At 40.3% G+C, this 18,589-nt stretch overlaps 1 protein-coding gene across 1 annotated transcript in view; it reads left to right on the top strand.

Annotated features, from left to right (window-relative positions):
• The window catches only part of LOC149467125 (uncharacterized), a 74,299-nt gene that overhangs the window by 32,021 nt on the left and 23,689 nt on the right, over positions 1–18,589 (top strand). The window contains exons 3-4 of the mRNA XM_089672213.1: positions 3,111–3,181; positions 16,891–16,953. Coding sequence (XP_089528339.1) covers positions 3,111–3,181; positions 16,891–16,953 — 134 coding nt within the window. The remainder of the gene's footprint in view (positions 1–3,110; positions 3,182–16,890; positions 16,954–18,589) is intronic.

Below are 18,589 nucleotides of genomic sequence, written 5' to 3' on the forward strand. Positions count from 1 at the left end.
TGGACATTGGAGAAACTGAATAAATGGGTTTTCATCAGCAGTGTAAATATGTTTTTCTTTGTATGCTCCTCCTCTTAAACCCCCCACCCAGTTTTCAAGGGCATGTGGGTTATCGGCATTGTAGGGGCTGGGGCACCTTTACATTCCCAGCCTCCAGATATTTGTATACTGGCCCTTTATAGCTGACGTGTCAGGCTGGTATTTTAGAGATGAAGGGTCATGTCTTTATTTTAATAAACTTAAACTGGGAGGAAATGTTTCTTAGCAAAAAAAAACTGCAAATATTACTAGCAAATGGAAACCTGGCAAAATGAGTCAGGATTACATCACTGGTAAACAGATTTTTTTTTTGCTGCTCTCAGTTAAAAAGAACTTATCAGTGCAGAATTGTATAGGAGAACCCCCCCCCCCCCACACACACACACACACACACACACAAATGGGACTTTTAAGGCATCACCAAAATGAGTAAAAATTACATAAATCTTTATTGAACATAAATAATTATCAGTCATAAAACATTAAACAGGCGGTAATTTACAGATAAGTACAGTAATACCATACAGGATTGTGTCAGCATAACAGAGTTCCTAAATAGCGTCCAACGCGTTTCAGAGTAAGTCTACTCCTTCTTCAAGGTCGAGACTCTGTACATGAAAAATATGGCCTCCAGAAACTGAAACATATGTATTCCAGTCATGCATATATCCCTACCAACGTTCCCCAGAACATCATGATATTTGGAACTATTTTGGTGGCTTTTTGGAAGTATAAAAGTGAGAGTTGGGCTCTATATTTGTGTTGTTGTGATGTCATCATTTTCTCCACTATATAGATACTTTATATATCTTCTTTTTTGGGGGTGCTCTTTTCCACAAGTGAATCTTGTTTTCTACAGCTATTAATGTGGGAGGGGTTTGTATATTGTATTGTGCATTGGTGTGTGGCCTTGTTTTGCTGCTCTCCTGACCTGCTCATATGGCTATCATTGAACTGGGTTAAGTGTGGGCTCTTTGGATGGCTTATTGTGGTGGGCACAGCCTTTTGTTGCGGCCCCTGGAGTTTGGGGATGTTTCCCTTTATGGGACTATGTTCAAACCTTCCCTTCCCGGTGGCCATCTTTGTGCGTGTTGGCTCGCCGATGCATGAAGTCATCCCGCATGTGGGGTGGGGTGGCGCCATGCACTGGTGCCTGATGCTTGAGGTGAACGAGCAGAAGCGCTCTGGCATTAGGTGCCATCTCTGAACCAGGGGGTGGTGACTTAATTGAGATGCATATTGTTGGAGATATAAATAGACTCCTCTCTTTGACCTCACTCTCTTTTCCCTATATTTGGGTGATAGACCTGACAAAATTCTGTGCGGTTGTGCTGCTGGCTCTACATTTAGGTAAACTGACTTCTGTTTTTGTTTGTTTGCTTGTTTACACGGCTCCTTATAGGGTTTAATGCGTGACCATATGGTTATGTAGCTCTCCGTGATCTTAATATGAGCTTTTTTGCCTTTGTTTTGATTTCCTTTCCAGGGTTTTCGGGATGAGCTGTTGCTTATAAAATTGGAGGATATTACTGTGCATGGACTTCTTTGAGAATAGTGGCTATAACAGAATCTGCATTTGCCTCAGCAGCGGTGGGTGTTTCCCTAGATCCATTAGTCATTATACCTTTTTTTATTATATACAGTATGAAAAACGATATGATATCTTTTCTTTTTGCTTATCTGGTAGTTACTATTGTTATTTTTTCCATGTTGCTCACCTCTGTGGCTATCGGTGCGGCCTCAGTGCTCTCTGGAGGGGCCCTGGCCCAATTGGTGCTTTTCCGGATGTGGTCTAGGGAGGATATGCAAACCTGGCTATACACCAAATGTGTTTAATGTGGCGAAAACGTGATGATTGATTTTTTCTGTTTGGTTTCAACTATAACATGCTGTGAATATTGTATTTTTGATATCTATATAATAACACTGTCTATAACTGTCAGTAGAATTGCTGCATGACTGTAATACATATGTTTCAGTTTCTAGAGGCCATATTTTTCATGGACAGAGTCTCAACCCTGAAGAAGGAGTAGACTTACTCTGAAATGTGTTGGATACTATTTAGGAACTCTGCTATGCTGACACAATCTTGTATGGTATTACTGTACTTATCTGTAAATTACCGTCTGTTTAATATTTTATGGCTGATAATTATTTATGTTCAATAAAGATTAATGTAATTTTTACTCATTTTGGTGATGCCTTTAAAGTCAAATTTAGGGTTTTTTTTTCTCCTGTACAATTCTGTACTTTAGGGATGTTGGCATCTATTAGATATACCTCAGGATTACTTTTCTTTGCCAGTGCAGAACTACAAGAATTGGCATTGCTGGCAAATTACATGTAAGTGTCAAAGATTATAACCATATGTGATTAGTTTAATCTCTGTATGCATAGAAAGGTGTAGAACAATGTCATGTTGACTTCATAGGGATCACACTAATACTGTAGATATGGCCAATATATGTCTGGATATCCTAGTCTTAGTCAAGACCCTCTTTGACCCTCACAAAGGTGATGATCAGTTGGTTAGGTCTAGTGATCTTACATTTCTAATAATTAAATTATGTATTTGTGTCTTAAAAGTAATTTGGTATGATGAAAACACATCTTATCAACCTCTTACGGAAGCTGCCTTTCCTTGGCTCACATTTTGTATACTGAGAAAGGTGTTTTTCTTCATAACAAGTTACCTTTATTGTATAAATCAGTTTTTTGATGAAGTGGGGAATGATTTGGAAACTTTGTCAAGTTGTTATGTATTGTTTGTGTCCATAATGGGGAGAGTTACAATAATTTCCTGTTTCAGTGATCTCCTTTCCCTAGAACAAACTTATTTTTTTACTTTTTGGTTAGTGGGGTCTCAGTGACCATCATCACCAACAAATAAAGTAAGGGAGATTATAGATCCTCCTCAATGTGAACACAGATAACCACAAAACTTGAAAGAGGAACTAGCATTTATTAATCTATCCAAAATAAAGCAAAAAAAGGTTTGATGAAGTATCACTTTAACGAGACACACACACATAATTCATTTTATTAACTTGTATTATTTTATTTGTATACAGGTCACTGTGAATTGTCTCATCTGCTAATATACTCAGGTTGTAACCCCAGACAGACTGACAACTTTGGTCAGGTAAGCCAGAGGCCTGTAATACCATTAAGAAAAATGCAAAGCAGAAAGGAGACTCCATCATAGGAAAGATAGGAAACAGAACTAACAGTTCAATGAAGTCCAAGAGAGGCAAAAATAGTCAGTGAACAAATCCACCTGAAAGTGTCTGCCTGTAAATGAGAAACACATTTTGAGGCAGACTTTTTATTTTAAGGGACAGGTGGGCTTTGCAAAAAACTACAGTAGTCCACTTTCCCTGGCCCTCCTATAAAGAATTGTATAGGGCCACAATGAGAATGGAAAAGCTAAGAGTATGACACCATTCATGTCAACAGTGTGCAGATGTGGCCAGGGTAAGGGGCCGGGGATGATAAACTAATGTTGTTCTTCTAAAAGTGAAAGAAAATTAAATGTAACCTCCAAGCTGTGCAGAGTAAAACAACTAGTAGAAAATGATGACCTCATAACCCAATCATTTTATCTATTAAAATGCAAAATGCAAGTTTTGGTCCATGACTATAAAATATTACTGTCATGGGAATGTGCTGTATAATGAAGCCAGCTAGCATACAGATTTGCTTGTAACCACAGAGAATGTTCACTATGCTCTTTTTCATATTATTACCAGTTTATAAAAGCATGAAACAGCAGCACTATGAAAAGTTGGAATGTATCTAAAAAGTCCTTTCATAGGAGTGTTTAAAATATTTGATTCAATTACTGCTGTATGCTGAATCTGCACATATCATGGAACTTTCTAAAGGTGGCATTAAACTAACTTTTCCATATCCAGACATACACTAGACCTTTTAAGATGTACAGATGCCGTCAATTGACTCTGAAATTCTAACCGGAACTAGTATGATAATTTGTGGGCTATTCCAGTAAAACTGACTACAATTGGCAAGTGTCCCAAATCTCACTGCTTACTATTTGTGTTTCCAAACAGTGTGGTTGCTCAACAGGGACTTTTGACTTTAATTCATTGTATTTTAGTTATACAGTGCTCACAATTGGCAAGGGCAATGCTATTACTGTAAAAGTATGTGTTTCATTTTTCCTCTTTGTGCTAGTGCTGCTTTTTCTCTTGATTCAAAGAGCATTCTGCCCACATACCAACTATTAAAGGGTGTCTATTACCTGCTCTTTTTCTCATTGAATATCATAAATGTATTACTAAAAATAGTAGAGGAAGATCACAGTGGCAAAGCTACATGCTAAGGATCATTTTCTTCCCCACATTAGGAAATTATCTTTTCTGCATTCCCAATACGAAAAGTTAACAGAATTTTGATGATGAGAGTCCAGTGAGTTCTCCCCAGTCCAATAATAGTCGCAAAGGGGGAGATTTACTAAAACTGGAGTGCTCAGAAACTAGTGCAGTTGTGCATGGTAGACAATCAGCTTCTAACTTCAGCTTGTTAAATTAAGCTTTGGCAATAAAACCTGGAAGCTGATTGGCTTCTATGCAGAGTTGCACCAGATTTTTCACCCTCCAATTTAGGAAATAACCCCCATAGACACCATAATTTGGAAAAATGTTAACTTGCCAGTAATAGATGTAATTTGCTAAGTAACTAAAAAAAAAATCACAATTACCATATACACGTCTTAAACTTGGTTTATTTTTTCCATCCTGACAGTGGGATTGTAATGCTAACATTATATGAAGACACAACTGTGTGAATTATGTGTAAACCAATATACTGAATGACACTGTATCAGAAACACTCATCCTTTTAAATATTTAGAAAAAGATGTGTGTGCAAGGGATGCAACGGATATAAAGGGGATCTTTAGAAAAAGCTGTCTGAAGAAAGATATGTCCATGTGATCAGATAGCCTTCGTTCCTTCTGTATGTCAAACTGATTGGTGTAAAGTGATAGTCGGAAGTAAAGTTGCAGAGTAGTGACATCTGTTTATAACCATTACTAAATAAAGAACTTTAAAGGATTATCCTGTAGACTATATTTCAGGATGTTGGCCGTACTCCTGATTCTCCACTCTAACGGTATGAAGTGATCTTACATGTAACTATTCACTGAAAATGGAGATAAATGAGCAATACATTTTAGACTAATGCTGGCTAAGTAGATGATAAATACATTATCAATCTTGTATTCCATCAAATAACTATCTCAACTCAAAATATGTGCTTAGCACACATAAGAGAAGATTGACTTGATTGTATTTTCTCCACTATTGATCATTTAATATTAATGAAAGGTATTATTTGTTAATCGAAGCACCCATCTACTGTAATAGATTTCTAAAATATGAGATTCGTTAATCAAAATGACTGTTATAGCAAGAACTGTATCAGTACATGTATGGACAATCTTTCTTGATTGTCTTTATTTCTGTTTAAAATGGCTGATGGCTGTGTTAGTGGTATGACATAGAACACAAAAATTGGATAATCCACCCTGCCAGCGCTGGGCTATTAACCTTCACCTTCACCCTTCCTTCCACACCAACCAAATTTCCACCTATCCTCACATTTAATTGCCCCTGTGCCTTCATGTTGATGTACAGTGGTGTGACATCTGTTGGCTGCAAAACTCTCCAAATATTAGCCCCTTCCCATTGTCGATACGCTGACATGAGGCCTACTGAAGTGGGCCTTTATCCATGGGGGCTGCATATCTGTGCACCTGTCTTTGTTCTGTGAGTGTGCTGCACAGTGCACTTCCAGCACGGAGACCGGCTCTCCCCAAGAGCCCCAGATCTTGTACTAATGGTCGGGACGCGGGACTCACGGTTGCCTGATAGCTGTGATAGCCTCTGCTTGTCACTGTGATCGTGAGGACAAGGAGAATTTATTTTGGTGGTAAATTATGGGCCTTTATCCATGGGGGCTGCATATCTGTGTACCTGTCTGTGTTCTGTGAGTGTGCTGCACAGTGCACTTCCAGCACAGAGACCAGGCTCTCCCCAAGAGATCCAGATCTTGTACTAACGGTCGGGACGCACGACTCACGGTTGCCTGATAGCTGTGATAGCCTCTGATTGTCACTGTGTAGCCCATCCATGGGTTTTTTTTCTCTTCTGAATGTATATTTCTCTACTTGCAGGAGAGGGAGATGTAAATACACAAAAGTGTGTAAAAATAATAATATAAAAAAAATTTAAAATAAAGAAAATAGCTAGATCAAGCTTTGATCTAGGTCAGTGCCAGGGTTAGTGTAAGGGTCAAGGTAAGGGCTAAAGGTCAATGTAAGGGTCAAAGACCAGGGTCAATAAATTTTGAGTAGGATTTAATTTTTTTTAAAATTAGTATCAGTGCCAGTGTGTATTAGAAAGGATGGACCCTACTACAGGCACAAACAACAACTTACGTACACATATGTGGTATCACTGTGATAGTCAGGAGAAGGAGAATTTATTTTGGTGGTAAATTATGGTAATAGCAAGAAATATACAGCTAAATTTTAAAAAAATACTTTTTTTTATGATTTCGGGCCAGTTTTCTATTTATAATAAAATATATATATATATACAGTGGGGATCGAAAGTTTGGGCACCCCAGCTAAAAATTTGTATTAATGTGCATAAAGAAGCCAAGGAAAGATGGAAAAATCTCCAAAAGGCATCAAATTACAGATTAGACATTCTTATAATATGTCAACAAAAGTTAGATTTTATTTCCATCATTTACACTTTCAAAATAACAGAAAACAAAAAAATGGTGTCTGCAAAAGTTTGGGCACCCTGCAGAATTTATAGCATGCACTGCCCCCTTGGCAAAGCTGAGACCTGCCAGTGTCATGGATTGTTCTCAATCATCGTCTGGGAAGACCAGATGATGTCAATCTCAAAGGTTTTAAATGCCCAGACTCATCTGCCCTTGCCCCAACAATCAGCACCATGGGTTCTTCTAAGCAGTTGTCTAGAAAACTGAAACTGAAAATAGTTGATGCTCACAAAGCTGGAGAAGGCTATAAGAAGATAGCAAAGTGTTTTCAGATGTCAATATCCTCTGTTCGGAATGTAATTAAGAAATGGCAGTCATCAGGAACAGTGGAAGTTAAAGCAAGATCTGGAAGACCAAGAAAAATATCAGACAGAACAGCTCGCAGGATTGTGAGAAAAACAATTCAAAACCCACGTTTGACTGCACGATCCCTCCAGAAAGATCTGGCAGACACTGGAGTTGTGGTACACTATTCCACTATAAAGAGATATTTGTACAAATATGGTCTTCATGGAAGAGTCATGAGAAGAAAACCTCTTCTACGTCCTCACCACAAAAATCATCGTTTGAACTTTGCAAATGAACATATAGACAAGTCTGATGCATTTTGGAAACAAGTTCTGTGGACGGATGAGGTTAAAATTGAACTTTTTGGCTGGAATGAGCAAAGGTACGTTTGGAGAAGAAGGGGCACAGAATTTAATGAAAAGAACCTCTGTCCAACTGTTAAGCATGGGGTTGGATCAATCATGCTTTGGGGTTGTGTTGCAGCCAGTGGCACAGGGAACATCTCACAAGTAGAAGGAAAAATGGATTCAATAAAATTTCAGCAAATTTTGGATGGTAACTTGATGCCATCTGTGAAAAAGCTGAAGTTAAAGAGAGGATGGCTTCTACAAATGGATAATGATCCTAAACACACCTCGAAATCCACGGGGGATTACATCAAGAGGCATAAACTGAAGGTTTTGTCATGACCTTCACAATCTCCTGACCTCAACATCATTGAAAATCTATGGATAGACCTTAAAAGAGCAGTGCGTGACAGACAGCCCAGAAATCTCAAAGAACTGGAAGACTTTGAGGTATCTTTGCCCATTCTTCCTTACAAAACAAGAATTGAAAGACTCTTGACTGGCTACAAAAAGCATTTACAAGCTGTGATACTTGCCAAAGGGGGCAGTACAAGATATTAACTCTGCAGGGTGCCCAAACTTTTGCAGACGCCATTTTTTTGTTTTCTGTTATTTTGAAAGTGTAAATGATGGAACTAAAATCTAACTTTTGTTGACTTATTATAAGAATGTCTAATCTGTAATTTGATGCCTTTTGGAGATTTTTCCATCTTTCCTTGGCTTCTTTATGCACATTAATACAAATTTTTAGCTGGGGTGCCCAAACTTTCGATCCCCACTGTATATCATGAGTTATCTGTTACCATTTACCAACTAAAGAAAGCCCAATTTGTCCTGACAAAAACAAAGGTATAATCCAGGTATAATGATATGTGCAGTTTTACTAACACATGTCAGGCAGTAAGATTTGTTTCACCTTCAGTCACTAAGGGGTTAAAAAGCATGTTTTTACTATAAGACTTGCTAGTGATAAATGCTACACCACACACAAATGAAACCTACCAACATACTGGAAATGTACCATTTACATCTCTCTGCTGCATTCAAAGCAAAATAGTTTGGTCAAGAATGGGATTGGATAGTAAAGGAACTGCATTTCACTGATCAGATCACCTCTGTGTTCTCTCCTCCAATCGGCAAGCTCCAGTTACTAGATTCCTTGCATTGTGAAATGCAGAAAATCCTTACTGGCTAACAGTGCTACTCCTCTTATTACTACTCAGCATGCTGATGTAGAGAAGATAATGGGTGTGCTGTATCCAGTGGCATCCTATCAATTTTCTAACAATTAGAATACAAATATAATTTCTTGATTGCCATTGGCTATAATACAATAATATTCTACAAATGACCACATACAGTAGACATATACTGTTTATTTTCCAAACAAAGCGAGCAGCGAGAATGTGGTGGAATTAACCAGCTGAAGAATGTCCTGCTCTACACAACTCTTTCGGATTCCTGGATATACTTAGCAATAAGTTAAACACATGTAAATTTAAACTCTATGTATCTGCATTCCTGTTGCCTGTTAAATACAGCAGTCTGTTTCTCCAGGGGATGAATGTACATTAACAGCATCAGAAATGGAAAAACATCTTGACGTGTGTTATTACAGTATGCATGCTCTGCACAAATAAAATGGTGGGATGTTTTTACAGGTTACATATATCATTCTTAATTGTCTATAACAGTGGTCTCCAAACTGCGGCTCGGGGACAGATGTGGCCCTTTGCTTGCCACTATCAGTGGAGCATAATTCCTGCCACTGACACCAGCAATGGGGCACTATTCCTTCCGCTGACAACAATGATGGGGCACCATTCCTCCCACTGACAACAATGATGGGGCATTATTCCTCCTACTGACAACAATGATGGGGCACTATTCCCCCCACTGACACCAATGATGGAGCATTATTCCTCCTACTGACAACAATGATGGGGTACTATTCCTCCCACTGACAACAATGATGGGGCATTATTCCTCCTACTGACAACAATGATGGGGCACTATTCCTCCCACTGACAACAATGATGGGTACTATTCCTCCCACACTGACAACAATGATGGGGCACCATTCCTCCCACTGACAACAATGATGGGGCATTATTCCTCCTACTGACAACAATGATGGGGCACTATTCCTCCCACTGACAACAATGATGGGGCACTATTCCTCCCACTGACACTAATGATGGGGAACTATTCCTCCCACTGACACCAATGATGGGGCACTATTCCTTCCACTGACAACAATGATGAGGCACTATTCCTCCCACTGACACTAATGATGGGGCACTATTCCTCCCACTGACAACAATGATGGGGCACTATTCCTCCCACTGATACCAATGATGGGGCACGATTCCTCCCACTGACACTAATGATGGGGCACTATTCCTCCCACTGACAACAATGATGGGGCACTATTCCTCCCACTGACACTAATGATGGGGCACTATTCCTCCCACTGACAACAATGATGGGGCACTATTCCTCCCACTGACAACAATTATGGGGCACTATTCCTCCCACTGACAACAATGATGGGGCACTATTCCTCCCACTGACAACAAAGATGGGGCACTATTCCTCCCACTGACACTAATGATGGGGCACTATTCTTCCCACTGACAACAATGATGGGGCATTATTCCTCCCACTGACAACAGTGATGGGACACTATTCCTCCCGCTGACATTAATGGAGGGAGACTATTCCTCCTACTGACACTAATGATGGGGCACTATTCCTCCCGACTGACAACAATGATGGGGCACTATTCCTCCCACTGACACCAATGATAGGGCATTATTCCTCCCACTGACACCAATGATGGGGCACTATTCCTCCCACTGACAACAATGATGGGGCACTATTCCTCCCACTGACACCAATGATAGGGCATTATTCCTCCCACTGACACTAATGATGGGGCACTATTCCTCCCACTGACAACAATGATGGGGCACTATTCCTCCCACTGACAACAATGATAGGGCACTATTCCTCCCACTGACAACAATGATGGGGCACTATTCCTCCCACTGACAACAGTGATGGGACACTATTCCTCCCGCTGACATTAATGGAGGGTAATGGAGGGAGACTATTCCTCCTACTGATACCAATGATAGTGCACTGTTCCTCTGACTGACTCCAATGATGGGGCACTATTCCTCCCACTGACACCAATGATGGGGCACAATTCCCTTCACTGACACCAATAATGAGGCATTGTTACAGAGAGGAGATTTTCTACTCCTGCTGACCACAGTTCGGCCCCTCTAAATTCTGAAGGATAGTAAACTGGCCCTTTGTTTAGAAAGTTTGGAGACCCCTGGTCTATAACAGATTTGTTTTGTGTTACTTAATTGTAAGCAGAAAATGATCAAAAGGCAGATAAAGATATGCTAAAGAAAAAAAACGCGTTTGTGCTGTTTAAGTGGAATTATCATTAAAGTCCAAATGTGTAAAGAATCACTAGAACACTTATCAGCTTTATTAACTCACAATAAAATCTAAATTAAAAAACTGCACCGGTTGCTAGGTGGTCTAGACTAAATGGTTTTTGGTTACCAATAATTACTGCAGAGTCTTTTGCTCCAGTCAACGATATAATAAGAGGCTTAAAAGGTTGTCCCCTTGTACACAGATAATTACAAAGTACAACTATAGACACATTTTTAATAGATCCGCACACTGATAAGATCATTCACATTAATGAGGAATTTTAGACACCTTAATTGTGCCCTCCCCCCACTGGTGCCAACATCTTTGAAAGTCCAGGAAGGACATATGCAGATGTCCCGAAGGGCTTTGCTCGACCTTCAGAACCTAAAAGAGCCCTGTGGCACATCTGTGAACGCACCAAGATTCACACACATATGCAAAGTGAGGTCCAGGGCCTCTGCAGGAAACCCAGCTGCACAGATGTGCCAAAGGTCTCCCAAGGCCAGACAGAGATTTTCAGCACATCTGCACACAAGTGGAATCGAGCACACCATCATTGTCACCGAGACTGGAACCAGGTGTAAACCATTTGTTTTGGGGTAAGGTCTGCTTTAAAGTAGAACTATGGCCTTCAATCAAAAAAACGTGCTATAGCTCCTAATTGCAATTGCATGTGTACTTCAATCTTTCCCTGCAAAGTCCCATAGATACCTGTTGTTTCCACCAGTGAAATGCACCTAAGGCTCCTTGTGATGATGCCGAAACCATGCTGCACTGTTCTTAAATTTAATTCAGAGCATGGTTTCCCCTCTCATGTAGACTACTTACAGTACAGTGGGATGAAAAAAATGTTGCACAAGACATGGTTGTCAGCATTGTAAACTGCTGGTTCACAAACCTGTAGCTTGTAAGTCTGCATCTGGCCACACCTAGTCCAGCCCATTGCTTTCTGGATTGGCAGCCCTTGAAACCCTTCCAGTGTGAGCTGAAGTGTCTGGAAGATGGAGCGTGTGAGACACAAGTGAAGGAGAATTTGGCTCAGTTGGTTTTGCTTACTTTCTGAAATTTGTGCATCACATAGTCATTGGATTTCATACTTGTTTGGACAGTCATACAGGAGCCTTTAGTTGGACTTTAAAGTGTTACAAAACCCAAGACCCTGCATACATATCCAATATACATGGTCTCCCACAGTACACAGAACATGGAAGTGCAATTATTTTAGTAAATATAAACTGCCAAATACCTTTTCTCATCAGCAGTTAGAGCAGTTTTATGACTTCTATCAGTGTCCAGCAGAGCACTGGTTAAAGCTTGCAGGAGGCGTTTTCATTCTCCCTTGACTGTCCTATGAGGCTGCATAACCCCTGACCCTCTGTCTGGACATTGCTGATTGGCCCTGTGATGATCACATGCAGCCTCCCAATGAAAACAAATTCTCTAGCAATACACCCCAAACTGAGCATGTGCAGCTTGCCCCCAAGGCTCTGTTCTATCTAACTGGATTGGGGAAAGTAGAAGAAGGGGAGGATCAGAGAAGTCAGGATCAAACAGCCTTTATACACAATACAGAAGATTAACCCCTTAGGTTCCACAGTGAGTATAAAAAGCACCCTTTACTGTATATACAGACTGATTTTACTGTTGTGGGTTTAGTAACACTTTGTTGATTTTGTACTGTGCATATGTAAAAGAAGAACAGTAAAAGGCTATAGTTATTTTTTAACCCACATCAACCTATTTATTTCAAATGTAACTATTGTATTCATATTCTGCTCATGAATGCCAGATACATTGCTGGTATCCTTATTTCCTGAATCGCATTGTATATAAGGCAAATGAAGTCCATGATAGCAGAGCTGTCCTTTCTCTGAGACCTCTGTTGCTAAACTCAAACATATGAGTATGAACCCTAAAACTTCTTACCATAAACTGCCAGTGAATTGTAGATAAAAATGAAATGTAAAGTGTTACTAAACCCATAACAGTAAATCAGTCTGTATATGCAGTAATGCATGCTTGTTATACTTACTGTGAACCCTAAGGGGTTAATCCTCTGCATTGTGTAAAAAGGCTGTTTGATCCTGACTTCTCTTATCCTTCCTTTCTTCTAGTGCCCCCAATCCATCTGCTGATAGTACAGAGCCCTAGGAGGCACTCTGCACGTGCTCAGTTTGGTGTGTACTGCTAGAGAGGTTTTTTTTTTGGGGGGGGGAGGGTGCATGTGATCAGCACAGGGCCAATCAGCACAGTCCAGGCAGAGGGTCAGGGGTCATGCAGCCTCATAGGACAGTCCAAGCAGAATGAAAACTCCTACAAGTGTTAACCAGTACTCGGCTGGACATGGATAGAAGTCACAAGACTGCTGATGAGAAAAGGTATTTAGCAGTTTATATTTACTAAAATAATTGCATTTCCATGTCCTGTGTACTGTGGGAGAACAGATATAGTGAATGCAGGGTCCTGGGTTTAGTAACACTTTAACATGAAATTTTAATAAAGGCCCCCCTTCACACTCCCTAACACTTAGGATAGGGCAGAGTTCAACTGGCAAACTCACTGCACTGTTCTCGGTTTACTTCTTTGTCAGTTGCCTTGATTTATGTGCCAGTCAGCTGCACAGACTTCTGTGGGCAGCCAATGCATTAGCTCATGAACTAATGTAGAAGAAACCTTATAACGGGCAGTTTGCACATCTGACAATAATTTGTGATACCACCCTAAAGGGCCAGTGAGAGGCCTTCACTATCTGCATAGGGTTGTATAACAGTGTACAGTGAATTGTGTGAACCTCAGCACAACTATACTGTTGCCATATTGCTCTGCTTTACCAGGGATTGCTTTTTCAGTGTTTATTCTCTCAAGTCTAAGTCTGAATTAACAGCTATGAATGGATTTAACACTTCCAGGCACAGCATGTACAAGTGTTTCCACAGAAATTCTTCTACATAATGAACAGAGTTTTTGGGAGGTGGTGGTGGTCAGAACACCACTTTAAATATCAGAAAGATCTATGTGGAATCCTTGGATCCAGGCAGTACACAAGGCTTTGGTTTCTCTCCAAGTTGATATTAAGCCCTGTCCCCTATTGACAGTAAGCCTTGTCCCATGGTATTCAGCTGTTCAATGACCAAGTCTCCAGTGTTGCTAGTATAGTGGGGCATCATCAAATGGAACGCAAGGTCTCTAAAATCCACCAGCTCCGTGATGTTGTCATGGAGGACTGAAAGAGGACTCCAGTGGCAACCTGTGAAGCTCTGGTGAACTCCATGCCCAAGAGGGTTAAGGCAGTGCTGGAAAATAATGGTGGCCACACAAAATACTGACACTTTGGGCCCAATTTGGACATTTTCAATTAGGGGTGTACTCACTTTTTTGCCAGGGGTTTAGACATTAATGGCTGTGTGTTGAGTTATTTTGAGGGGACAGCAAATTTACACTGTTATACAAGCTGTACACTCACTACTTTACATTGTAGCAAAGTATCATTTCTTCAGTGTTGTCACATGAAAAGATATAATAAACTATTTACAAAAATGTGAGGGGTTTACTCGCTTCTGTGAGATACTGTGTGTATATATATATATATATATATATATATATATATATACATATACATATATATATGCATGATTTTGCATTTCCTCTACCTGCGCCGCTATTGGCGGCATCAGCTGTCGATCACCGGGTCCCGGCCAGTGATTCGCCGCTGGCACCCAGCGATTGCCGAATATCACTGATGGGGGAGAGACCTGCATGTAAACAGTACCAATCTCTGCCCTGTCAGCTCCTGCACATTGCTTTGTATGGCTCTGCATAGCAGAGCCATACAAAGCAACGTGCTGACACAGTAAAACACACACACTGCACACATTAAAACAGAATTCAGTTAACCCTTTGATTGCCCCAGATGTTAACCGTTTCCTGCCCAGTACCTTTAGTACAGTGTTTTTATTAGCACTGATCACTGCATTGGTGTCACTGGGGATGTCAGTGACAGTCAGTTCCCCCTGTGTCAGAATGCCCACTGCAGTCCCGCTATAAGTCGCTGATCACTGCCATTACTAGTATTAAAAGAAAAAAAATACAGTATACCGCCATTTGTAGACGCTTTCACATAAACCAATTAATTTACATGTATTGGGATTTTTTTTAGCAAAGACGTAGCAGAATACATTTTGGCCTAAATTTATGCCGAAATTTGATTTTTTTAATTTTTTTACTGGACATGTTTAATAGCAAAAAGTCCAAAATATTGTTTTTTTTTTAAATTGTCAGCCTTTTTTGTTTATAGTGCAAAAAATAAAAAAACACACAGGCAATCAAATACCACCAAAAGAAAGCTCTATTTGTGGAAAAAGGACATAAATTTAATTTGGGTGCAGCGTTGCATGATCGCATAATTGTCAGTTAACCACTTCAATACTTTTACCCCCTTCCTGCCCAGGCCAATTTTTAGGTTTCAGTGCTCTCACATGTTGAATGACAATTGCGCGTTCATGCAACACTGTACCCAAACAAAAATTTTATAATTTTGTTCACACAACTAGAGCTTTCTTTTGGTGGTATTTAATCACCACTGGGGTTTTTTTTTTTTGCTAAATTAACAAAAAAACACAGAAATTTTTGAAAAAAAATACACGTTTTTCTTTGTTTCTGTTATAAAAGTTTGCAAATAAGTAATTGTTCTTCATAAATTTAGGCCAAGATGTATTCAGCTTGATTGGTCACAGTAGGTCACATGGTAGTGGCAACGGGGCCGGTACACTGTTCTGTCATCGGCCGTGTCCGAGGTACACGGCCGGGGACAGATCTCGCCATAGCTCAAAGCGCGATCCGGGAAGGACGCCATATGACGCCCTCCCGGAGGGACGAAGTGTTCATTTGACGATAGGCCGGGCGGCAAATGTTAAAGTAACGCAGTGCCGTATAGCAAAAAATGGCCTGGTCAGGAAGGGGGGTAAATCCTCTGGAGGGCAAGTGGTTAATGTCCAGTGGTTTAGTTAGACAAAACTTCAGAACATGCTAATATTGCTAAAGGTTGCCTTTCCATGCATTCCTAATGGGCAGTGAAGCATCCCATCAAACTATAACTGATAGAAATTTGTGTGTGTGGCAAAGGAGGGGATGGGGTATCCTATTAGGAAGCTCCAACAAAACGATTGCCTGACCAGAATGCCTAGGCAATTGTGAAAGCAGAGGAGACCGAAGGGTGCCGCAGTTATGTGCACGCATTGCTGAATTAGCAGTTTTCATTATTCTTAAACTGACAGAACACTATGTACTGTCTGGGCCAAGGATCTAATGCCGGGCATCCAAATGAAATTCGACCGATTTTTCATCTGAAAATCAGACCTCAGAATAATCGGTCAATTTTTGCCCTGTTATTGGGTCAATGGCACTGGCTGATCTTTTCGGTGATCAGGCATGTTGGAAAATTCATGAAAATGACAGATTTTTGACTCGATGGTCAAATTGTACAATCGTTTTTCAGAAAAGAATATGTGCATGAGCAGTGACCTGGAAGGAACAGAAGTTTTGCCTGTTATATGGGGTGAACTTTATGACTTGGTCAGCCAATTTTAGAAATCATTGATGGCACAAAGCGAACGTTTTCGATTTTCAGACGAAAAAGTGTTCGGAATTGGCCTGCATTAGGGACTCCACAGGAACCTAGCTAGTAATTTGCAAAATAACACTACACTAGTAACCTACATGTCGGATAGCACTATTGCTGTCTTAGGTGCTTTTTAGACCAGGTCAGGTCCACTTAAACTGATTGGCTTTTCGAGGCAAACTTTTGCAATCATGCATACTGCATTTGCTGCATAGTTGACAAAAGAGAGGGCAATAAATGATTGGTATTTAAAATTTGGCTAATTTACAATTTTCACCATAACAGTCTAAAAATCTACTAATAAAAGTAAACTTTCTTTCCTTGCAGACTCCATTACATTTAGCTGTGTTAAGTGGAAATCTCCCTACTGTCCAGCTGCTGTGTGAACAAGTAAGTAAAACTGAATTTCCAGGGAATCCTAGAATTCTTTGTTTATTTGTGACCCCCCCCCCCCTATTTAAAGCTTCCCTGAGCTCAAGCTGATACATTTTAGATTTCACTTGCACCGCTACCTGCTGGTAAAATCTAGAATCTTAGTAAAATCATAAAACACATTTAGGGAGTGACTAAAGTATAGTTAAAATGTTACTAAACCCAGCACTCTGCATTTACTATATCTGGTCTCCCACAGTACACAAAACATGGAAGTGGGATTATTTTAGTAAATATAAACTGCTAAATACCTTTCTCATCAGCAGTTAGAGCAGTCTTGTGACTGCAGCAGAGCACTGGTCTTTCTGGCAGCTCCTCGAGTTGCCAGAAAGTAGCCTTTGCTGCGTCAATGCAACTATGTGATAATAAATGGTTTCATGTGATCACTATCCTTAAAGTGTTAGTAAACCTAGGACCCTGCATTCACTATATCTGTTCTCCCACAGTACACACAACATGGAAATGCAATTATTTTAGTAAATATAAACTGCTAAATACATTTTCTCATCAGCAGTTAGAGCAGTCTTGTGACTTCAGCTGAGTGCTGGTTACAGCTTCTAGGAGGAGTTTTCTCTAGGAGGATGGAAAACCCCTGACCTCTGTCTGCACAGCGCTGATTGGCCTTGTTCTGGTCACATGCACTCTCCCAAGAAAAATAAAACCTCTCTAGCAATACACACTAAACCAAGCATGTACAGAAGGGCACGGTTCAGTCTGTCTTACCAGCATGGACATTTGAACAAGAGGAGCGGCAGAGAAGAAAAGATCAAACAGCGTTTTTACACAATGCAGAAGATTAACCCCTTAGTTTCCACAGAGAGTATAACAAGCATGCTTTACTGTATATACTGATTTTACTGTTGTGGGTTTAGTAACACATTAGGTGAACCTGGCTTTTCTTTAAAAAACAAGCAGTCATGTGCTGGAAAGATGCCCCTGCATACACTTGAACATTTGTAGTGTACCCATGTTCACCTCTCGTCTCTAGAAGCTGTTTCCTCATTCCATATACAGTTGCAAGAAAAAGTATGTGAACCCCTTGGGATTACGTGGAGTTTTGCATGAATTGGGCATAAAATGTGTTCTAAACGTCATCTAAGTCACAACAATAGAAGACCACAGTCTGCTGAACATAATACTACACAAACATTAGATGTTGCCATGGTTTAATTGCACATAACATGTAAACATTCACAGTGCAGGGAGGAAAAAGTATGTGAACCTTTGGACTTAATAACTGGTTGACCCTCCTTTGGCAGCAATAACCTCAACCAAATGTTTCCTGTAGTTGCAGATCAGACCTGCACAACGATCTGGAGTAATTTTGGACTACTCCTCTTCACAAAACTGTTTCAGTGTAGCAATATTCTTGGGATGTCTGGTGTGAATCGCTCTCTTAAGGTCATGTCACAGCATTTCAATCGGGTTGAGGTCAGGCCTCTGACTGGGCCACTCCAGAAGGCGTATTCTGTGCTGTTGCAGCCATTGTTTTGTTGAATTACTTGTATGCCTTGGGTCATTGTCCTGTTGCATCACCCATCCTCTGCGGAGCTTCAGTTGGCAGACAGATGGTCGTACGTTTTCCTGCAAAATG

The sequence above is a fragment of the Staurois parvus genome, unplaced genomic scaffold (assembly GCF_062004578.1).
Source record: "Staurois parvus isolate SC_StPar_1 unplaced genomic scaffold, SC_StPar_1.0 ptg000122l, whole genome shotgun sequence".
In the NCBI taxonomy this organism is placed as follows: domain Eukaryota; kingdom Metazoa; phylum Chordata; class Amphibia; order Anura; family Ranidae; genus Staurois; species Staurois parvus.